This window comes from Hippopotamus amphibius, chromosome 11 (genome assembly GCF_030028045.1).
Source record: "Hippopotamus amphibius kiboko isolate mHipAmp2 chromosome 11, mHipAmp2.hap2, whole genome shotgun sequence".
Classification (NCBI taxonomy): domain Eukaryota; kingdom Metazoa; phylum Chordata; class Mammalia; order Artiodactyla; family Hippopotamidae; genus Hippopotamus; species Hippopotamus amphibius.
In genome coordinates, this window is record NC_080196.1 from 46,830,941 (window position 1) to 46,854,746 (window position 23,806).

Sequence of the window (23,806 nt, forward strand, 5' to 3'; positions counted from 1 at the left end):
CTCTTCAGCTTGCCATTATTTCAGTGCAGTTTGCATCTCTAAAACCTTAAGCATTTCAAAGCGCTCTTCACCTCCCATCTTTACTAGAGCCTCCCGCGGCCCCTTTTGTAGGCGAGGCACGCCTCCTGGAGGCCACGAGCGAAGTTTATTCCCAGCTCTGAAAACCCTGCGGTCCACAGTCGGGAGCTGGTGTGGCTAAGGGTTCGCAGCCCTAGGTCACCTTCTCCCCAGCGCCCTGCACCTGCGCGCCGCCGCGCCCCTCTGGGTATGCTCTACTTTCTTAGACGCCGCACGATTCCTGGGTGCACGTGTGTACGATGCATGCTTTCTAGCTCACTGCATATCCTCTGTGGGCACTCGCCCTGCACCAGGTGTGTGTAGCGGCTGCACTGGACATAAATCTGTCCCCGGGGGGAGGGTCTGCCGTCCAGGAGGAAATCAGACTAGGCACGTACGTAGATGAGCTAGCGTCTGCCTCCGCCTCTGTAAAACGGAGACCGCGCTACCCTCCTCGCCGGGGCCCTGAGAGATTACCCACAGTCCCTAGCGCGAAGCCGGTGCAGGCACTGCTCTCCGCCCCCGCCCCCGACCGCGCGGCTTCCCGCACAGGAAGTGCAGCTTATAACACGGACACAAATCCCACACCCTCCAGAGCGCCCCACTGAGCATGCGCGGGGTCGTGCGGGTGGGCGGGGCCTCAGGGGGCGGGCTTCGTGGCCCAGCCACTTCTGCTTCCGGTCCCGTACGAAATCTCCCGCCAGCCGAGGAATTTGGTTGTCGGGATTGTGTGTTTTCGCGTCTGGTGTGGTTGGAGGTAAGAGAAGCCCCCGCGGGTTTGGGACGGACAGTAATCTTGGTGTTGAGGCTGGCGGGTCCAGAGAAGGGGGAGGGCGCTTTGGCGCTAAGGGCGCAGAGGGTGGGTGTCGGGCACTGGGGGCTTGTCCGGGCCGAGCCGCGGGCGCCGGGGCTGACAGAGAGCTCTGCGTGGGGGCGGGGTGTCACCAGGCACCTGTGGGCGCTTGTGAGAGGCGCTGCGACAGACGGGACCCGAAAGACAGTTGTCTGTTTCCCGGGGTCAGGAGGAAGCGAGTAACTGGACTCTGCCCATGGAGTCCCTTACCTAGCCGGAACCTCCCGCGCTTTCCTCCGACTTCAGGATTGCAGCCCGTGCGGAACCTCGTCTTGACTCTTGGGGTGGCAGAGACCTAAGGGCGGAGGCACACATACCTCTTGGGAGCAGGGAGCACTGCCTGCAGTGATGCTGCAGGAAGCTAGGACCGCTGCCTGCGTCTCCCCCAGCGCACATCTCTCCCCTCCGCTTGTTGCACAGTTGTTACAGCTGTGTTGTCGAAAGTCTGGAAGATACAGAAGGCGTCACTCAGGGACACTACTGTTAACATTTTGTGTGTGCTCTTCAACCTCAGTTTTTTCCTTTCCGTGTGGAGTTTTTTTTGTTTGTTTGTTTTGCGTTTTTTTGTTTTTAACTCCACTGTCCATCATTTTAACCATTTTATGTGCTTCCTTCCAAGGTAACAAGATGCAGTTTCCTGCAGGAAATCGCAGGAAACTGAGGTTGGCAGATGACCAGAGGAATGCTTGCTACCCACATAGCCTTCAGTTTTATTTGCAGCCGCCTTCTGGAAACGTATCTTTGATAGAGTTTGAAAACTTGGCTGTCGATAGAGTTAAATGTGAGTGATTTGAATTAGAATTTATATATTCTTGAGAACCTCACTTATACTTTGTGGAAATTAATTAGGGTAATTTATTTCCTTCGTTCAACATATATTTACTGAGGGTTTTCTGTTGAGATTTTGCTATTCATTAGTGTATTCCCTGTACCTATTTATTGAGTGCCACGTGATTCTAGGTGGTAGGGATTTTGAGCTGAATAATGTAATTCTCATCTTCGTTGAAGCTGTATTCTAGCACATGGAGACAGATGTCCACAGTAATAATTATAGCTTAGTACTTTAAGTGCTCTATCAGAGGTAGCTAATAGTGCTGTTGAAACACAGAGGTGAGAGTGACTGTCCTAGACGAATTAAGTAAAACTTCTTAAGAGAAGTTGAAATGTGATCTGGACCTTGAAGGATAAGTAGCAGTTTCTTAACAGAGAAGTGAAGGGTTTTTGCAAGCTGGGATAATGGCCTGTACAAAGGCTTGGAGGCATGAGAGAGAGTGTCATGTTGCAGGGAACAGTGACAAGTTCAGGGTAGATGGAGAAGCATGGGTCCAAGGGCATTTTGTGCCAAGCTGATGGTATAAAATGTACCAATTTTACTGAGGGCCTACTTATCTTCTGTGTGTTGGTGGAAGAAAGAAATAAGTTAGGTATAAACTGAAACAAATAATAGCACTGTGTGCACAGTTTATGTTCCAGGATATCCTGGTGGGAAGATCAGAAGTAGAGGGGGGATACTGTGAATCATTCTTAGAGGAGCGGGGTGAGAACTGCTAATACAGAGTACCTGTATTACCTGTTTGTTGAGTGAAAGAGTGAAGGCAAGGGAGAATGGGTTCTGAGAAGCTTAACAGTGTCAGATGCTTCAGAGATTAAGATGACGATTGAAAAGTGTCCCTTGGGTTTGGCACTTAGGAGGTGAGATGGTAAGGCAGTGACAGGAAGGGAGAGATTGAAGGGATACCAAGGAGGTGTAATTGACAGGGTTTGGTGACTCCTTGGGTGTGAGGAGTGGTGGAGCAGGTCGGGAGGGCTGAAGTTCCAGTGTGGCTGGTCTGGTGGATAGAAACTCTGCTGATGGAGGTCTAGGTGGCAGGAAGAAGAGGACTGAGGGGCAGAGAATGAGTTTGGCTTGGGATACCATAACATGGAGGTACTTGTGGGACATGGGTTTATGTTCAGGAATCATTCTAGAAGTTTTTCGTTCTTAAATTTAAAAATGCCTCTTTTCATACCAGTGACAGAAGAATTCGTCTGAGGAAGGGTTGACAGAGGCTTCAGGAGCCTTTGGACAGTGTGTAGCAACTAGTCAGGGTGGCTCGTTTGCTTCTTCACTGCTGTGTCTTTGTTTCATCAGGAAGGGAAGGGCTGTCTAATTGTGATGACTGTGCTGAGTCAGTGAAGCAGACTGCCTCATGGATGGCTCCACATGAGGGCTGCACATACGGACACACTTGGCATCCCTCAGCAGTGGTGCTCAGTCCATCAGTGATCTTCCCCCATCCCTCTCTCCTTTCTGGTTGAGAATCCCTGGTGTGAGATTATGCTGTGGGATGTGGGTATTTTCTGCCCAGGGTTGGAGATTATCCTCTGATAAACATGTATGACTTATATAATGGGCTTGCAGAAAATAAAACTTAAATATTGTCATCTTTTTTTTTTTTTATTTTTTTTATTTTTTTTTGGGGGTACACCAATTTCAATCAACTGTTTTTATACACATATCCCCATATTCCCTCCCTTCCTTGACGCCCCCCCTCGAGTCCCCCCCACCCTCCCTGCCCCAGTCCTCTAAGGCATCTTCCATCCTTGAGTTGGACTCCCTTTGTTATACAACAACTTCCCACTGACTATTTTACAGTTGGTTGTCATCTTTTATAAACAAATAATTATGGAGTTGGTAGCCATAGATTTTATTTGTCTTGGATTGAATTTTTAAAAATTATCTTGCGTTTATACATTTTTCCATTTCTTCTGTTTTTAAAATTTTTTCTAGTGCTAAAAGCAGTCGAGAATCTCGGTGTGAGCTATGTGAAAGGAACCGAGCAGTACCAGAGTAAGCTGGAGGCTGAACTTCGGAAGCTTAAGTTTTCCTACAGAGTAAGTGAAAGAGGGAAAAAGATGTTCTTTCAGTTTGTGTATATTCATATACTGGGTATCAGTTGTGGGAAAGGTCTTGTATTAGGCATAGGGCTTTAAAAAAGACTCTTCCTGAAGGACCCTACAGCCCATTACGGGTGATTGACATGCAGTCAGGCTACAGTGCAGCAGGATTTCTTGACCTTGGGACTGTGGACATTTGGGGGCTGATGATTCTTTGGTGCATTTAGGAGGCTCGCTAGCACCTTTGGCTTCTACCCAGTCCACGTCCCTAGACATTGCCATATGTGCTCTGTGCAGTACAGGGTGATGAATGCTGTTATTTGATGTGTGCTCCAGGAACTCCAAAAGCACAGAGAATTAGCTCAGGTTGGGAAGGTTTGGGAAGGCTTCCCAGAGGAGGTGGTGCTGGAACTGAATCTTGATGGATGTGATCCGATTTTTATTTTGAGAAGTTGACTGCCAACAGCAGATGGACAGGGTCTTGTGTAGTGGGGAACACTAGTAGGAGCTTGGAGATGATGAGAGTGAATTGAATGGAGGGAAGAGGACTGATTGGAGAGATAGGGAGAAGGTAGAATCAGAAGACCTTAGTGACTGCAAGGAGAAGGGACAGAAGCGTTCCGAATGACACCCAGGTTTCTGGTGAGACAGCTGGGCGGGTGGTGATGATATGCAGGAGGGGAGGCACGTCTTATTAGAAGGAAGACCCTGAGTTTAGTTCTCGACATGACTTTGAGGTGCTTGTGGAGTTGTCTGAGGCCAGCAGGGTGTGCACAGGGCTCTGGACTTGGGGACACCTGGGGTGGGGGTGCATATTCAGGAGGAAGGTTGGCATCATCAGGAGTAGGTGCGAGCAGCCAGGGAAACATTCGAGTGAGAAGAGAAGGGGGTGGAGGCCAGGATGTGTGGAATACAACATTCAGGTGGAGTGGAATGTGAGGAGTCTGGGAGGGTGATTGAGAAGGAGTTGCCTTGGGGTGGAGATCCGTCAGCATAATGGTGTCCCGGTGGCCAGGGCAGCTGGGGTCCCGGTACTGATGCTCATGTTACAGGTACTGATGCAACAGCACACCTTCATTCTGTTCTTAACACGTCCCAGCGTCTGTTCTGAGTGCGTCACGTGTATTAACTCATGTAACCCAGACAGCAGTCTTAGGAGGGGTGGGTACTGTCTTTGTCCCTCTTTAGAGACAAGGAAACTGTGATATTGATAGGCTAGTAACTTGCCCAAGCTCATAAGATGGAAGATGGTGCAGCCAAGGTCTGAATCTGGACCTCGTCTTCGTGGTGGAACTCCTAACCACACAACTTCAGACGCTTAGACAGGACCTGTAAGATGAGTTGTACAGGATCCTTTGGATCTATCAGCGGGTGGAACCTCGTCGGTAGAGGCAGAAGCTGGGACAGTGGCAGCGTCTGGAGGAGAGAGGGGAGAGGTGGGTGTAGAGTACATCCTCTTCTGGCATGTTTAGCTGAAGTGATAGCGGGGAAGTAGGTCTGAGTGCAGAAAAATCTGAGGGAAAAAGAGAAGATACACATACACACACAAAAGCGGATACTTGAACACGTGTATAAGCTGAGCAGAAAGATCTAGAAGAGAAAGAAGGGGAGGGAGCTTGAAGATACTTTGAGAGAGCATTTGATAGGTCAGGTTCCTTAGGAGGCAAGAGCAGGTGGGATGCAGGGTTTCGGTGTAGGGATTAGTTTTATGTAGGAGGAAGGGGAGAGGTTTGTCCAGGGAAGGCAGAGGCAGGGAAGGCAGTACAACACATGGCGGCGGGACCTTGGGGCTGAAGGAGCTGGCCTGGGAGCCTTTATCTTCTGTGAAGTAGGTGAGGTCCTGTGACGAGCGGAGAAGAAAGTGGTGTGGTGGGGAGTGCTGGCCGTCCAGTGAAAGTGGAAACAGCTTTCCTAAGATGTGGGGAAAGAGATGGTTATGAGCCAGATCCCAGCTCTGCTGCTTACGATCTTTGTGACCCTGGACAAAGTTATATAACTTCCTTCTGTCTCAGTTTCCTCATCTTTAAAATAAGGATATAGTGGTGCCTACGCCATAGGGCTTTTCAAAGGATTAGTGGGTTAAAAATGCTTATGACAGTGCCTGGTAGCTCGGAAGTGCCCAGCATGTGTTTGCTCTGACTGTGTTGAACTTGAATAAAAATTCCTTGGTGTTGGTAAAGGTCCAGTTGAGGTTAGAGCCTGTGAATTTTTAAAATTCCAAATTGCTATAACTGTATAATTTTTCTCTAGAGGTTCTCAGCGTTTTGGGAACAGGACTGCAAAGTGTAGCTGTGGATTTATTTAGAATCTAGGTATTGCCAGATGGTTGAAGTGAAAGCAGTTGAGGGTTGATGTGAGAAGCAGTGGAAGAGGTGAGTGCCTGGGTGTAGGCTAGATGAGAAGGAAAGTTAGGAGGAAGAAAATATTGGGGTCCAAACCCAGGAGGTATTGTTGTTCAGTTCTGTTTCACCTCCTTGCTAACCTAAGTAAAATGATACTCATCCTGGGGAGCATATTATGAAATCTGTGTTATTGAAACTCCTGCTTTACTATTGGCTTATGCTGACTCAGTATTTCTTTATACCTTTTGCTGTTCTGATGCATTTATTTTCTTCATGTGCCATTGTTTTTAAGGAAACCTTGGAAGATGAATATGAACCCCGAAGAAAAGATCACATTTCTCACTTTATTTTGCGCCTTGCTTACTGCCAGTCGTGAGTATACCTTTTTCCTCCACAGTCAAATCTGGCATCTTGGGTTGTAAACTGGTATAAGAGGGCTGACAGGTATTGTACTGATCATAGGAAATCCCAGGGTAATGTCAGAAAGCAGTGGCTCTGGGCTGAACACTATTGCAGAGAATTGTTTGAAACAAGTTGTTTACCAAAAATATCAAAAAAAAATTTTTTTTTTTTTTTGCAGCTTTTGCTTGTTAAAACACTTTTTACTTTATGGGGGAGGCTCCTCATGTTTAGGATTTAAAATTAGAGGGGATTTCATTAGGAAGAAGGACTTTTGATATTTTTTTTTTCCCCAGAAAAAATGTGGTACTATTTATAAGAATCTGCACAGGTTTTTAGATGTTGACATGTATGGGCTGATGATCATTAGATTAAGATCTTTTTTTGGTAGATGGTTCTTTTATAAGTCGATAGTGCCACCCAGAGGGAGAAGGAGTTAGATGCTTTTTTCTTTAAACTGTGTTTTTTTCCTGTGTAAATTTTGGCTAAATTACATACTTATTATTATGTTTGTTTTCTGTTTCTTTTCGGTAATAGGCTTATCAAGTGGGAACCTTGATTTGGTTACTATCCCAAGATAATAACTGAGAGATTATTGACCAGCTTTGGTCCTAGAGTTTTTCTTTTGTAAAAAAGCATGTGCAGTTTATGCAGTTTGTGCAGTAAATGAATTGCTGACAACATGAAAGTCATTTGGAGAAAGAAAATTAAATCATACATGCAGTAGCATTTTATAACAACAATAATGCCCATCTGTCTTATAAATTAAAATGTTGTATATTGACTTTCAAGAAAATTGAGGTATCTTAGTGCATATTAAATTTTGTGAAATTATGAACTATAAAGCTGTAAGCAAAGTTTACTTTGCAAAGTTTATCTGATCATAATCTATTCAGAGATAAAGTTATCTTTAAAAACTTTTGATGTTTATTTGCATTGACAGAAGGGATACCTCATTAACTGATGTAAATGATTGTTTTGCAGTTACATTAAATGAAGTACGGTATCATGTCATTTGATAATAATGCACCTAGACTCGAAGTATTCTGTATTTAATTCTTTTATGTTCATAACGCCTTTCTCCCCCATATTCTGCTCATCCCTAGGGAGACTGTTGTATGCGATACGTATTCACACTCTTATCATAATAGGGGACTTGATGCTTTTAACTTCGGTCTTTTGGCATCTTGCTCATGTTTGAATATTGTTTCATAAAAATTTCTTGGATTTAATAATCAGTGGTCTTTTAAAATAGTCATTGGACTTTTCACTTATAATTTTCTTATCTCCGTTTTAGTGAAGAGCTTAGGCGCTGGTTCATTCAACAAGAAATGGATCTCCTTCGATTTCGATTCAGTATCTTACCCAAGGACAAAATTCAGAGTTTCTTAAAGGATAGCCATTTGCAGTTTGAGGCTGTAAGTAGATTTTTAAAGTCATTTCTGATGGTTGTCACCATTCATCCCTCCCTGTTACCTTAAATGCTTGTATTAAATGTGTGGAGTTTGTTCTCTTTACATTTTCTTCCCAAGTCCCTGCCTGAAAGAATAGCTATTGGCTTTGCGCAACAGTGAACCTCTCCCTTCCATGACGAGAAGAAAAGAGGCTCCTTAGTACCAGAGCCTCACATTTATTTAGTTGCTGTGTTAAATATGTAATTTATGAAAGCACAAAAAGGTTTAAATTATAGAAGTTTATTTTTAACCAGGATCTTCCAGGCCCCAAATTTAAAGCTAATAATGCTCTAAAGAAAACAGAGAAGTGGTAGTATTTATTTCTAATGGTGAGGTTTAGCAGGGATAATACTTTTAGAAGTCAGTTGTTGGTAAAATCTCTGAATAGTTTTAAGGTATAATTTTGTAGACAAATCTGAATGAGTTTCATGTAGTAATTATATAAAAAAGAAGAAATGTCAGGCACATATTTAGCAAGGATAAGTATTATGGGTAGAAATAGAATTTATGTCTTTTAGGTGGGTGTGTGCTGTAGTGGAAGGGAGAAAAATTCTGTTTTGGAAAATTCAGAGCAGTCAGATGGCAGTAGGATGGTTGGGACTCTATTTGGGTGTTAGAATGGGTGACTTGAGGCCAAATAAAGTAAGAAAGTAGAAGTTAGAGTAGGCAAAGGACATTGTCGTTCTGAGAAGTGGGTGTGCTTACAGCAGCAAGAACCAGGGTGAGTTGTTGCATTGGGGGAAGGAGATTACATGAAGAGAAGTAAATAAACCTTTGGTGGACATTTAGTGTCCATCATGTGCCTGGAAGGCTCTTTCCATAGCTTCTTTCACTTCTGGGAACCCCGTGAGGTTTCTGAGTAACATCTACCTGGGCAGAGAAAAGTGTTGGTCCCAGAACCATCTCACCCAAACCCCATGGGTTTTCCACTTTGCCTAGAACTGTGATCCTTAGTGAAGTCCATTATTGCTAATATCAGTTATAGTCCATTTGTCCTCTCATATTAAAAATTATTTACTTTTCTATTGCTGTTGTTGAAATTATGGTTTTATTAGGTGATAGAGAAAAAGTATTTGTGAGAAGATTTCACTCTAGATTGTCTCAATAGGTCAGGTAAAGTTTTTAAAGCCAAAACCATAATGTTTCTTTTTAAAAAAACTTTTATTGAAGTATAACATATACGGAAAAGTGCACAAATCATAACTGTCCAACTCTATCACAAAGGTGAAGAAAGAGAACATTGCTGTCGCCCTGTGCTGCCTTGTGCCTCCTCTCATTTACTAACCCCATCTCCCTCCTGATAACCACTATCCTGACTTTTAATATCATAAGTAATTCTGCCTATCTTTGAACTTTATGTGAATAGTATTACATGGTATGTCTTTTTTCTCCAGCTTTATTGAGATATAATGGACATATTAATGTGTCAGTTTAAGCTGCACAGTGTGGTGATACATGTATTTGTTGTGAAATGTTTACCACAACAAGGTTAGTTAACACAACCTTCACCTCACATAATTACCATTTGGTGATTGCGATGAGAACCTTTAGAATCAACTCTCATAGCAGTTGTACGTGAGATCCCTGGAGCTTATTCCTCTTATAACTGGACGTTTGTGCCTGGTGACCAGCATCTCCTTGTCTTCTCTTCTCTCGCCCAGCCCCTGGCAACCACTGTTCTACTCTCTGTTTCTGAGTTTGACTTCTTTAGATTCCACATGTAAGTGAGAACACAAGTATAATTTTTTATAATCGCTTTATTGAGTTAGAGTTTACATTCCTTGAACGTCACGCTTTTAAAATGTACAATTTCTTGGTTTTTAGTATAATCATGGAGTTGTGCAACCATCACCATCTAATTTTAGGACATTTTCGTTACCCTAAAAAGAAACATGTTAAAAAAAAAAAAAGAAACCTGTCCCCAGTAGTCCTCCTTCTCGATTTCTCGCTCTGTCATCCCTTGGCAACAGCTAATCTGCTTTCTGTCTCTGTGAATTTGCCTATACTGGACATTTCATGTACGTGGACATTTCATGTAACTTGTGGTCTTTTGTCACTGGCTTCTTTAACTTAGCAAAATATTTTCAGATTTCATCTATGTTACATAGGTAGCATGTATCAGTACTTCATTTTATAGTCATTTCTGTATTCAGCAGTTGATGGACATTGGGTTATTTCCACATTTTAGCTATTATGAATAATGCTGCAGTGAATATTTGCATACACACTTTTGTATGGATATCTTTTTATTTGTTTCATTTATATAAAATACCTGGGAATGGGATTGCTAGGTCATAGGGTAATTCTGTATTTAAACTGTTGAGGAACTTGCCAGAGTGGCTGCACCATTGTACGTCTCACTAGTGTGTGAGGGGTCTAGTTGCTTCACATTCTCCAGCAGTTGTTGCTGTCTTTTTTTTTTTTTTAATATAGTCATCCTGGTGGTTGTGAAGTGATACGTCATTGTGGTTTTGATTTTCATTTCCCTAGTGACTGATGATGTTGAGCATCTTTTCATGTGCTTATTGATTATTTGTATGTTTTCTTTGGAAAAATGTCTATTTATATCCTTTGTCCATTTTTTATTTGAGTTGTCTTTTTATTGTTGAGTGTTACCTATTCATGTATTCTGGATACAACTCTCCTATAAGATATGTGATTTACACATTTTTTTCTCCCATTTTGAGTCTTGTCATTTCAGTTTCTTGATAAGATCATTTGCCACATGGAAGTTTTTAATTTAGATGAAGTCTCATTTATCTATTTTTTTTCTTTTATTACTTGTGTTTTTGTTGTTGGATCTAAGAAGGATTTGCATAATGGCAGGTCATTTACTCCTATGGTTTTCTCTAAGTTTTACAGTTTTATAGTTTTGATCCTTATATTTAGGTCTGTTTAAGTCAATTTTACATTTTGAGTTAATTTCTGTGTATTATGTGAAGTAGGGGCCCAACTTCATTCTTTTGCGTGTGATATTGAGTTGTCCCAGCATCATTTGTTGAAATGGCATTCTTTCCTCTTTGAATTGTCTTTTCACGCTTGTCAAAAGTCATTTCCCTATAAATCGGCTTATGTTTGGACTCAGTTTTGTTAGAGCTGTGAGTCTCTCCAGTGACAGTACTGTGCGCTCTTAAATATTGATTCCTGTAGTTTTATAATAAAATTTGAAATTGAGAAGTGTGAATCTTCTCACTTTGTTCTTCTTTTTCAAGATTATTTTAGCTATCCTGGGTTCCTTGCATTTTATGAAATTAGGGTCAACCTGTCAGTTTCTACCAATAAAGCTTCTGGGGTTCAGGTTGGGATTATGAGGACTATGTAGATACATTTGGGGAGTATTGCTATCTTTGTATTGTCTTTTGATCCATGAACGTGGGAATTTTTTCTGTTTCTTGAGATCTTTAGTTTTTTTCAATAAAATTGTATATTTTGTTAAATTTATACCTAAGTATTTTATTCTTTTTTTAAAAAAATTATTTATTTATTTATTTGGCTGCATTGGGTCTTTGTTGCGGTACGTGGGCTTCTCAGTGCAGTGGGTTTTCATTGCAGAGCATGGGCTCTAGGCGTTCAGGCTTCAGTAGTTGTAGCACGTGGGCTCAATAGTGGCTTGCAGGCTCTAGAGCACAGGCTCAGTAGTTGTGGCATACGGGGCTTAGTTGCTCTGCAGCATGTGGGATCCTCCCAGACCAGGGATCGAAACCGTGTTCCCTGCATTGGCAGGCGGATTCTTAACTACTGTGCCACCAGGGATGTCCCGTATTTTATTTTTGAATGTCATTGTAAGTGGAGTTGTTTTCTTTATTTCATTTTTGAAATGTTCATTGCTAGTGTATAGAAAGCCAGTTGATTTTTGTATATTGATCTGGTATCTTGCAGTGGATTCCTTAGGAGATTATGTCTCTTATAAAGAAATAATCCTTTTCAATCTGGATGCTTTTAATTTATTTTTGTCTAATTTTTTGTCTAATTTAGCAAGAATCTCCAGTACAGTGTTGAATAGAAGTGGCAGTACTGGATATGCTTGTCTTGTTCCCTGATTTTAGGGGGAAAGCATTCAGTCTTTTACCAAGACATATGATGTTAGCTGTGGGGTTTTTGTAGATGCCCTTTACCAGATTCAGGAAATTTCTTTCTAATTTTAGTTGAGCATTTTCATCATGAAAATGTTTTGGGTTTTGTGCTTTTTCTGCACCTGTTGAAATGGTCATAGGGCATTGTCCTTTATTTTATTAATATGGTGTGTTACATTAATTGATTTTTGGATGTTAAACCAACCTTCTTGGGATATTCCTGGGATAAATCCCCCTTGCCTATATTGTATGATTGTTTTAATATGTTGTTGCATTTGATGTGCTAGTCTTTTGTGGAGGATTGTTTATTGGTAAGAGATAATAGTCTGTAGTTTTCCTGTGATGGCTTTGTCTGGTTTTGGTGTCAGGGTAACATTGGTCTCATATAGTGAATTGAGAAGTGTTTATTCCTCTTCTGTTTTTGGAAAGAAGTTGCAGAAGATTGGTGTTAATTTTTTAAAAACATTTGGTAGAATTTACCATTGATCTGTCTAGGCTTCTCTTTCTGGGGTGTTTCAAAATTGCGGATTCATTCACTTTAGTTGTTGTAGATCTATTCAAATTTTCTACTTCTTGAGTCAGTTGTGGTAATTCCTGTTTTCTAGAAATTTGTCCATTTCATCTATTATCTGTTGATGCATACAGTTGTTCATAGTGTTAGTGTTCCTTTATAATCCTTTTCATTTCTTTTTTAAGATTGGTTATGGTATCCTCTCTTTCATTTCTGATTTTACTAATGTAATTTTTTTTTTGTTAAGTACAGGTTTGTCAGTTTTGTTGACCTTTTCAAATAACTTTTGGTTTTGTTGATTTTTCTTTATTGTTTTTCTATTCCTTGTTTCTTTAATTCCTAATCTTTATTATTATCAATTAATAATTTTTAATATTTCCTTCCTTCTGCTTGCTTAGAGTTTAGTTTGCTCTTCCTATCTTGTTTTTTAAGGTGGAAGTTGAAGTTATTGACTCAAAGTGTTCTTTTTTTTTTCTTTTTAATTGTAATATAGTTGATGTACAATATTAGGTTCATTTCAGGAGTCCTACCTGAAGATTTGACATTTGCATACATTATGAAATGATCACCACAATATCTAGTAACCATCTGTTCCATACAAAGTTATTACACTATTGACTATATTCCTTAATCAAATCCCTGTGACTTATTTGTTATAAACTGGAGGTTTGTACCTCTTAATCTCCTTTACCTATTTCACCCATCTCCTGCCCCTCCTACCTTTTGGCAAACACGTGTTTGTTCTCTGTATCTATGAGTCTGTTTTCATTTTATTTTCTTTGTTAGTTTTGTTGTTTTAGATTTCATATGCAAATAATATCATACCATATTTGTTTTTCTCTGTTTGACTTATTTCACTTAGCATAATACCTTCTAGATCCATCCATGTTGTCTCAAATGGCAAGATTTCATTTTTTTAATGGCTGAGTAATATTCCATTGTGTATGTATATACATACACACTGTATCTTCTTTATTCATTACTCTATCAGTGGATACTTAGTTGTTGTAGTTTGTCATACCTGGCCTTTATTATGTTGCTGTATACTCCTACTCTACCCTCTGTGTTGAGCATTTTTATCATGAATGGTTGTTGAATTTTGTCAAAAGCTTTTTCAGCATCTACTGAGGTGATCATATAATTTTTATTCTTTGTTAGTTGCATATCACATTAATTGATTTGCAGGTATTGAAGTATCCTTGCATGTCTGGGGTAAATCCCATTTGATCATAGTGTATGCTCTTTTTAGTGTATTGTTGTATTTGTTTTGCTGATATTTTGTTGAGGATATTTGTATCTGTGTTCATCAGTGATTTTTTTTTTTTTTTTTTTTTTTTTTTTTTTTTTTTTGTGGTGCCTCTGTCTTGTTTCGCTATCATGGCAATGCTGGCCTCATTGAATGAGTTTGGAAATATTCCTTCCTCTTCAGTTATTTGGAGTAGTTTGAGAAGGATAGGTTTCAGGTTTTTTTTAAATCTTTGGTAGACTTCACCTGTGTTGCCGTCAGGTCTTGGACATTTGTTTGCTGGGAGACGTTTTGACTACTGATTCAGTTTCAATACTGATAATTGGTCTGTTCACATTTTGCATTTCTTCCTGATTCAGTCTTGGGAGAGTGTACATTTCTAGGAATTTATCCATTCTTTCTATGTCATCCACTTCATTGGTGTATAATTGTTTGTATTCATCACTTGTGATTCTTTGTATTTCTGTGGCATTGTAACTTTTCCTCTTTCATTTAATATTTTATTTTTTGGGGGCCCTCTTTTTCTCTCTTGATGAGTCTGGCGAAAGGTTTGTCAATTTTGTTTATCTTTTCAAAGAACCAGTTCTTAGTTTCATTGATCTTTTCTATTTTTTTAGTTAGTCTCTATTGCATTTATTTTTTGCTCTGATTTTTATGATTTCTTTCTTTCTACTAATTGGGTTTTGTTTTTCTACTTCCTTTAGGTATAAGGTTAAATTGAGATTTTTCTTGTTTCTTGAGGTAGGCTTATATCACTGTAAACTTCCCTCTTAGAGCTGCTTTTGCTGCATCCCATAGATTTTGGATTGTTGTGTTTCCATTTCATTTGTCGCCATGTAATATGACTTCCTCTTTGATTTCTCAGGGACCCATTGATTATTTAGTAGCATGTTGTTTAGACTCTATGTATTTGGGTTTTTTGGGTTTTCTGTTTATTTTTTTTTTGTTGTAGTTGATTTCTAGTCTCATAGTGTTGTGGTTGGAAAAGATGCTTGATAGGAGTTCAGTCTTAAATTTTTTGGAACTATTCTATGGCTTAGCATGTGATCTGTCCTCGAGAATGTTTTATGTGCTCTTGAAAAGAATGTTTTCTGCTTTTGGATGGATTGCTCTCTCTATATCTATTAAATTCATCTGCTCTTATGTGTTGTTGAAGGCCAGTGTTTCCCTAATGAGTTTGTCTGGATGATCTGTCCCTTAATAAAAGGGAGGGTTAAAGTCCCCTACTATTATTTTGTTACTGTCTTTATGTTTATTAATATTTGCTTCTTGTATTTAGGTGCTCCCATGTGGGGTGTATATGTATTTACAGCTGTTATAGCTTCTTGTTGGATTGATCCCGTGATCATTATGTGATGTTCTTCTTTGTCTCTTGTTACAGTGTTTGTTTTAAAGTCTATTTTATCTGATGTAAGTGTGCTATCCTAACTTTCTTTTTGTTTCTGTTTGAACTGTGTCTCACTTTGTATAGTTTGGCCCTCCCACATCCCACCCAGGTTTGTGACATTTCATGATGATGTGTGAATTGTTTCTCATTCTTGGGTATGGGAACTTCATGGGCCCTTTTAATCTGAAGACTTGGGTTCTTCTCTTTAGAACATTTCTTTTTGTTATGGATTTGATGATTTTTTTCCCTTTTGTTTTTTATTGCTCTTTGTAATTTCTTGTTTGTTAGAATTTGGACCTCTTGGATTTATCCTCTTACTTTCTTTTTTGTTCTGACATCCAATGTTTATCTTTTTATTTTATTTTCTAGGAAAGCTCTTCAACTGTTTTATACATTTCTTTTTTTCCCTGCTCTCCTGTCTTTAATTTCTATTTATTTTTTATTTTAAATTTTTTATACCATATTTAAAGGTTACTTTTCATTTATAGTTATTTCAAAATATTGGCTCAGTTCCTTGTGTTGTACAATATATCCTTGAGCCTATCTTATACTCAGTAATTTGTGGCTCCTACTCCCCCATTCCTATCTTGTCCCTCCTCCCCACCCCTTGCTGGTAAGCACTAGTTTGTCCTCTGTATCTATGAGTCTGTTTCTTTTTTGTTTTATTTACTAGTTTGTTGTATTTCTTAGATTGCGTGTATAAGGGATATCATACAGTATTTGTCTTTCTCTGTCTGACTTATCTCACTTAGCATAATGCTCTCCAAGTCCATGCATGTTGCTGTAAATGGCAAAATTTTGTTCTTTTTTATGACTGAGTAATATTCCATTGTGTGTGTGTATCCATTCATCTGTCGATGGACACTTAGATTGCTTCCATATCTTGGCAATTGTAAATAATGCTGCTATGACCATTGGGGTGCATGTATCATTTCGAATTGGTGTTTTTTTTGTTTGTTTGTTTTTTTTTTTCCAGATATATACCCAGGGGTGGAATTGCCAGGTCATGTGGTAGTTCTTTTTTTAGTTTTTTCAGAAACCTCCATACTGTTTTCCACAGTGGCTGCACCAATTTACATTCCCATCAACAGTGTACAAGGGTTCCCTTTTCTCCACATCCTTGCCAACATTTATTATTTGTGTTTTCTTTGATGTCCTGTCTTTAATTTCTTTTTTTTTTGGAGGTGGGGGGGCTGCGTCTGGTCTTAGTTGCGGCAGGTGGGATCTTTGTTGTGGCATGCAGGATCTTTTGTTTTAGTGTGCGGGCAGGCTCTTTGTTGTGGTGTGTGAACTTCTCTCTGGTTGTGGTATGTGGGTTTTTTTTTTTCTCTCTAGTTGTGGCACGTGGGCTCCAGAGTATGTGGGCCTGTAGTTTGTGGCATGCAGACTCTCTCATTGAGGCGTGCAGTCTCTGTAGTTGTGGCATGCAGGCTTAGTTGCCCCGCGGCATGTGGGATCTTAGTTCCCTGACCAGGGATCAAACCCGCACACCCTGTATTGGAAGGCAGGTTTTTTACCACTGCACCACCAGGGAAGTCCTTTTAATTTCTGATAGTCCTTTCTGGTTCTCCTTTTTACAGCCTTCTGTTTTTACTTCATGAATATATTTTCTGCTTTCTTTTAAAGATTATTAGTTGTCTTCTACTCCAGTAGTTGTCTGTTTACCTCTTATTCCTTTATTTAGTTCATCTGTTTTAGATAGTCCTTCATGTTGAATTTTTCCTTGAATGTTTAACGATCCTTGACTATTCGTTTTTGTTTAAGACTGAGGTATGAAAAAGTAAATTGGAAGATTGGGCTTTATGTGCACATGCAGGTGTATGTGATACTTACTGTTGGGTCTTATTTTATTTCTTTAAAAAAAAAATCTGATTGTTGGATGAGCCCTGCCAAAGTTAATGTTACAGAGGAACCCTCCAGTCTTCTTCTACAGTGATTTACATCTTAGTGCTGATGTTCTTGTATCTGAGAGCCAGGAGCCCACTGTTCACTATGGTGACTTTTCTTTTTTTTTTTTGCATTCCTTTATTTACATCTTTTTTATATATGGTGTTTCTAATTTATAATTTTTTTCTGCTCTCTGTTGTCATATTGGCTTTCTTTTTTCCAGCATCATTTTCTCCAGGGATTAAGTTGTAGGTTCCTCCTTTTTTCTAAATCAGTTAGTGTACTTTCATCTCCTTTCCAAAAACATGTTGATCTTTCTCTTCCACTATTTTCTTTGTTCGTTGTGGTTTGTGTTCTTTTTACACTTTTATTTTCATTTTAATTTTGTTGTGGAGGTAGTAGAAGTAAATATTTATGTTCAGTTTGCCATTTTTAACCAGAAGCCTCAGCGATCTCAATAATTATACTTTTAAATTTAGGGAAGAAATTAAACTTTTGGAATGTGTTTTATTAGTGGTGGTTAACAGTCCAGCATGTATCAGTGTTGGGAAAAACCCTCCTCCACTGGTCTCTCTGCTCTTGTACATCTAGCTGGGTATGTCAGGAATGCAAGGTCCTGAGCAGTCTTTACCTGGGCCATTTCTCACAGCTGTGTGTTAGCAGGCAACCTTGAGGGATGAGGTAATGTCTTCCTGGTACATAGAGGAGGATTGCTTACTGTCTGCTATGAAAGTGACTCAGCTGCAGTGCAGGCTCAGTGTACTCGAGCATCCATCTGGGCTGTGTCATGTTACCCCCAAGAAACTTAGAGGGAAGGAGAACCACACAAACATGCTGATTCTTTTGCTATTTCCTGCGATGTGAGTAATAAAGTTCTGTGTCTCTAATGCAGTGCAGGAGTCTGTGTCTTCTGCCTGCCTGCATTAAACAGTAATCGGCGAACTTATTGGTTTATAAGTATCATAAAATTCAGTCTAGACTTGACAGTCAGCTATGTGATTTTGAATCTGTATTTCAGCTTCCTCATCTTCAAAATGGGAATAATTACAATCCCTGCTTCACAGGTTTGTGAGGTTTAAATGAGATAGAGTGTGTGGCATGTTTAGTACTGTGCCTGACATATATGTTTACTAGTGATGTCAAGGAGGGCACAGAGGCAGCAGATGCCTATATATTGGAGAACTTTGAGGTTATTAGATTGGTATGTTTTGCTGCAATTAAAAAAAAAATCTATTTTGGGTCTTTATTTTAGGAAACAGTAACTTATGGAAAATATATGTGTACTTTGTTTTTTTTTTTGGCTTTTAATTTTTATTCAGAAGTACTCTTAAAATAAACTCTCAGTTAAGGAGAATTGTCATAAAGGAATAAAGTTATAGAAATCTCAAACTATTAAATTCTCATTATATACAGCTTAACAAATTTATATTATTATTAAGTATGGCAAAACAGCACATGGCTTGATAAATGGCTTTGGACACTTATTTAAACATTTAAAAATATGCTCCTAATATGATATGTTAAGGTGACCACTGTTTATTCAAATCATGCCATGGAACAATATTTCCTATAATTAAATTATATAGCTGATTAGCATTAGCACAGGTGAGAGGTAATAAAGAAATTTCCATGACCTGGTCATATTTATGATTCATCTTTTATTTTTTAATACAGAATTTCTGCATTTTATTACCTTGTTGTAAAGTGTAATTTAGGCTCATCTTTCATTTTGTTGAACAGGTATTTCCATATGTCCCATGTAACAAGTTGATCAGAATTCAACAATGATGTAAAATACCATCATTAGGGTCATAAGTGAACATACTGGGATGGAATATATGTGCATACTTTTAACAAGTGTGCTAGCAATTATGATTGGTTTTTAATACTACTCTGGTTGCTTCTAGTCTGTTTGCTTTAATTATTTATTTGTTTCCTGTTTCATTCTCTGTGTCACTTGAGGTACATCTTAATAAACATATACATTAAAGTAAGGTGTATAAATATGGATAAAATTGGAAGATCGACTGAAGGTAACATTACTGTCCACATTTGTATATCATGGTGGATGGGCATCCCATACAGTTTCTAAAAAGAACAGTGACTTTGGCTTCTTGGGTGACTGTTTTGGTTTTTCTAGTTCAGTGATTCTAGGTGGGGGAATAGGGTAGAGCTGGTTGTCTGAGGGGGTTTATCAGAATCTTGAATGGAGGTGTGTAGAGTGTGCAGAACATTATTCCTTTTCTTTTGGAAATAAACACAGTAGATAAAACTTGATCAAGTGTTTGTAGCTGGTAGGGATTCATGGCAGGTAGAGTGAGAGAGTGTTGTAGGGGGCCTGGCAGAAAAGCCATTCCTGGGGCAGACTGTAATGACTTTCCTGGCAGAGAGCTGTCCCCCTCTTCTCCTGGTAGTCTCCCATGGCACCTCATCCTGGCAGGTAAGGCACTTGAATTCAGGTGCTGTTGATTAGCTTGCCCCTCGATCCCTGTAGTCCTTCCAGTTTCCAAACTTTTGTAATTAATAGGAACATGCACGTTTCCTTCACTTTTGTTAGTATGTTTGTTTTGCTTTGAAAACTATTGTGTTAAAAACAGGTGTCATTAATGCTTTTAGGCTCAGGACCCATGTTTTAAACACAGGACAAAGCAAGGGAAAAGTTATTAGCATTTGTAACATAAGCTGGTCTCAGATGTATAATAGGCCCTGCTGCCTAAGTTGAGGCAGAAGGATAAAGCAGGGGGAGGAGAGCCACAGGTCATCTTGGTTTTCATGTCGCAGCAGCTGGATCGCTGGCATACACATCTTAGAGTCTGCCTGGACTTCACGTGCTTTTGTGCTGTGCTTGTGTGCATTCTTCCATCTTTTAAGTTTCATTCAGTTTCATTCATTTTCTGTGATGAATTTTTTTTTTTTAATATTTATTTGGCTGCATTAGGTCTTAGATGTGGCACGCGGGATCTTCATGGCATGCATGCTTTTTAGTTGTGGCGTGTGGGCTCTTAGTTGCAGCATATGGGATCTTGTTCCCTGACCAGGGATTGAACCTGGGCCCGCTGCATTGGGAGCATGGAGTCTTAATCACTGGACCACCAGGGAAGTCCCTGCGGTGACATTATTACGTTAGGAGGAGATGGAGTGTTATAACTAAATTGCATTATGTTTGCTTTTATGGAGAAATATATATGGAAAAAGGGATAATTAATTTCTTTGCATAGTTTTGCTTTTAAATTTTGTTTTTATTCAGTTTGCCATGGCTGATATAATTTTATTGGATAAAAATTTGGAGGTGAAAATGGGGCCAGTTATCAGATGTGGGACTCTTGTGTTCTGTTTCTGACTCTGGTAGTCCTTTGATACTTTTGCTCTTTTTGTCTATATTTGGGTTTCTAATATCTGGTAGATTTTGAATCTTCATGACATACAACAGAAAGCCTTAATATGAAGTATTCAAAAAGAAAAAACTGATATTTTTCATTCTTGGACTTATGTGTGAATAACTTGGATTTTAAATCTGAAATTTCTAGGAAGGATAAGAAATGAGTAGATATTGCTGTCTGTGGGGACCGTTTTGGACCTCTTATTGTGAAGTTGAGTGACTTAACCTTGTGCCACGTTAATGGTGAATGGGTGAGGTTAAACAGGTTGTGTTAATGCTTCCTCAGCTGACCAGTTAGGCAAAGGTCAAGCTTTGACAGTTGACTGCCTCCCAGACAAAGGGTCTCTGTGCTGCTGCAGTTCAGAGTCTGACAACAGCTTATCATTTACCTTGATGTTTTTAAAAACCTTCTCAGGACAGTCACATTTTTTTAATTTGATTTGAAATGCCAGTGGCTAATGGCAGGATATTTTTCACGAGAGTAGTACTGAATGGCAAGGATAGTGAAGCTGAGCATCCAGGTTGGAGAGGATTTTGTGTCATGGATGAAAACTCCATTGCGTGTTAAATAGAACGAGTGTTGGTCAGTTGCCACATATGTTCAGGGAGTGAGGGTTTTGAGAGAAGGCAGGTGTGTTTGGTAGCCTTATTGCCTGGCTCACTGAAAACAAGTATGCATGAACTTTGAATTGCTTATTTTTGCTTATTTTAAAATAGCTTTCCTTATCCTGAACCTGACATTTATAATTTGTTTCTTATCCCCTGTAGTTTGAAATCTGAATTTCTTCTCTCTTTGAAATTATTTTATGTCATTTTTGGCTGATAACGTCAGTGAACATGAATTAAAGTTTAGTTTTTCGTTTGTTATTGAAAATGTCAGTTATGTGGATTTATTTGGAACTTTTGGTTGCTTCTTTCCAGTTAACATTGGAACATTGATTTTTACACTGACGTAATAGTTTTATGTGTGTAGAATTTTAAAATAGTTTTTGGTGTTCCCTTGTGTATGATTATTTCTTAGATATTTGCAAGTTGGCCTTGAGGTAGACATGATTTTCTGATCATTTTGGCCCTTATTATATTGTTTCCATTGTTAGTTGATCTCATTTGGGTTGCTGAAGCTCTTTTGGAATGTGCATCCATCATGTGGTCAACACCATTTCTGTTACTTACAATATAGAAATGTCATTTGTGTGATGTACATGACGATCTTTATACCTTACCCTCTGTGACATGTTCACAAGTTATTATAAGCCTATCAATAAGTTGCAACGTGATTTTAATGTCGTGCCTGCAAAGTGGAGAAATATGTGTTTATTTTTTGGGCACAGAATAAATTTTAGCCAGTAGGGAGTGTGATGATACAGCTGAGGGAGAATGCACAGACATAAGAACGAGACATACTAGAGAACATGTGTGTGATAAGCCTGGACGCCTTTCACAGGACTTCTGATGGGGCATTGCCCGTGATGGGAGTGGAGAGGGGCCTGGAGGAAGGCGCAGCCATGATGAGGCACACTCAGCTCTCAGTGGACATCCAGACCTAAAGAGGATTAGTAACCAGGTGAAGAGGCAAGTTTGTCTTCAGAGTGGGGAAGTTGTTGTATGTTCCAAGATCATGAAGTAGGCAAGTTGGAGTTGAATTGCCTAAGGGTTCCAAGCACAGTGTTCTGTTTGAGAGGTGTGTAAATGTTTGAGTTAATTTTGAGAGAAAATAGTAGTCAGTTCAAAAGATTTGCCTCTGTTCTGTTTCATGAATACTGGATAGTCTTTAAGATCAGTCCAGTAACATGGAGTACTGATCCTTTCTCAGGGTTGCTGTTGTTACATATCACCGTATATATAAACATATGTGTGTGTGTTTGTGTGTATAAAATATATTAAATGAACTTTTTCTCTTGAACTGAATTTGAGGGATTATGCTGGTTAGAAAATATCAATTCTAGGCCTCTGCAACAGGCAGTGGAGAGACATCCAGTGGGCCCCCTAAGGCGCTCAGGGATAACAAGTACCCTCAGGCACTCGGGAGGGGCTAGATTAAAACCCCTTGGAATGCCGGCAGCAGGGAGGCTGCCAAGAAAAAAAAAAACCTGAGAGAGGCCCAACTCTGAGACTTTCTGTTTACACCTGAGCCACCTGCGTCCCTCTGCAACAGGTACCTCCAAGCCCGACTGAAACAACAGTGCGCCACTGCTCACTCACTCCCAGGGAAAGGAGCCACTATCGTACCCTCTCTCTCCCCACACACCGACACTTACAGATGAACAATAAAGGAAGCTCTGCTGGCCACAGACTAATTAAAAAAAACCCAAGGCGAGTAGAAGGACACTTACAGCTGAGACTTTAAGGAAACAGAAATATTAGTATCAATCCTGTTGAACTGGTCCATTCTGGGATCAGTTCTGGGTTTTTGTTTTTTTGTTTTTTTGCTTTATTAATTACAATCTTAGTCCTAAGGGATCTACAAATTTTATAACATAATTTTTTTAATGCTATTTTTTATTCTATTTTTATTTTTTTGCCTTTTTACATACTTCTATTTCTAGCTAAATTTTTGGTAGTACGGACAATATATCTCTCATACTTTCCTTTCATCCCTATCTTTTATACATTTCTATTCCTTTCTTTTTATTTGTGTATTTCCAATCACACTACGCTCTTCTGTTCCCGTTTCTTCCAGCCATTTTTAGTTTATTTTATCTTAACATACTTAGAAGCAACACTATCGATTTGCTCAGACTCCTTGCTCTATTCTCCAGATGATGCACCACCTTGGTATTTAATATTAGGTTTTTGTCTTTATCTTAGTTCTTAGTACAATTGTCTAATTTCATTCTGAGAACCTCCATTCTGTCTGGTGGTACTCTAGCTCTTTTCTATATTTGATCCTAGCTTACAAAATCTCCGTGGATTAGTGTTTGTATGTGTAAGGTGTTATTTGTTTGTTTGTTTGCTTTTGCTTTTGTCTCTGATTTGTTCTGTTTCAGTTGTCAATTTCTTTTGGGTTTCTCTTTGAATATGTGATAGCACACTGGGGTTCTGTCAGGTCTTTCCAGAGCCTTATGTCCTAATGGATTCAGTAATTGTGTGTCTTATACATGTATGTGTTTCCTAGACTTAGTATCTGTTTAACCCAACACTTGGACATTAGTCTGAGGCTTGGACAGTCTCCTATAAACACGTCTATTGCCAGGACAAGCAACCCCAAAAGTTTGGACAACCATGAGGAAACAAAGAAACACCATGCAGGCAAAGGAGCAGGAAAAAAACCCACAAGACCAAATAGATGAGGAGGAAATAGGAAAAATGCCTGAAAAAGAATTCAGAGTCATGATAGTAAA

The 23,806-nt window shown here is 39.4% G+C and overlaps 1 protein-coding gene across 5 annotated transcripts in view; it reads left to right on the forward strand.

The window, feature by feature from the left end:
• The first annotated feature begins 709 nt into the window (after positions 1 to 709).
• PRIM2 (DNA primase subunit 2) overlaps positions 710 to 23,806 on the forward strand; it is a 318,962-nt gene continuing 295,865 nt past the window's right edge. For all 5 annotated transcript variants that reach the window (XM_057699483.1, XM_057699484.1, XM_057699487.1 and 2 more), the window contains exons 1-5: positions 710 to 814; positions 1,530 to 1,691; positions 3,681 to 3,784; positions 6,422 to 6,501; positions 7,826 to 7,946. In XM_057699483.1, coding sequence (XP_057555466.1) covers positions 1,538 to 1,691; positions 3,681 to 3,784; positions 6,422 to 6,501; positions 7,826 to 7,946 — 459 coding nt within the window. In that variant the 5' untranslated portion in view covers positions 710 to 814; positions 1,530 to 1,537. The remainder of the gene's footprint in view (positions 815 to 1,529; positions 1,692 to 3,680; positions 3,785 to 6,421; positions 6,502 to 7,825; positions 7,947 to 23,806) is intronic.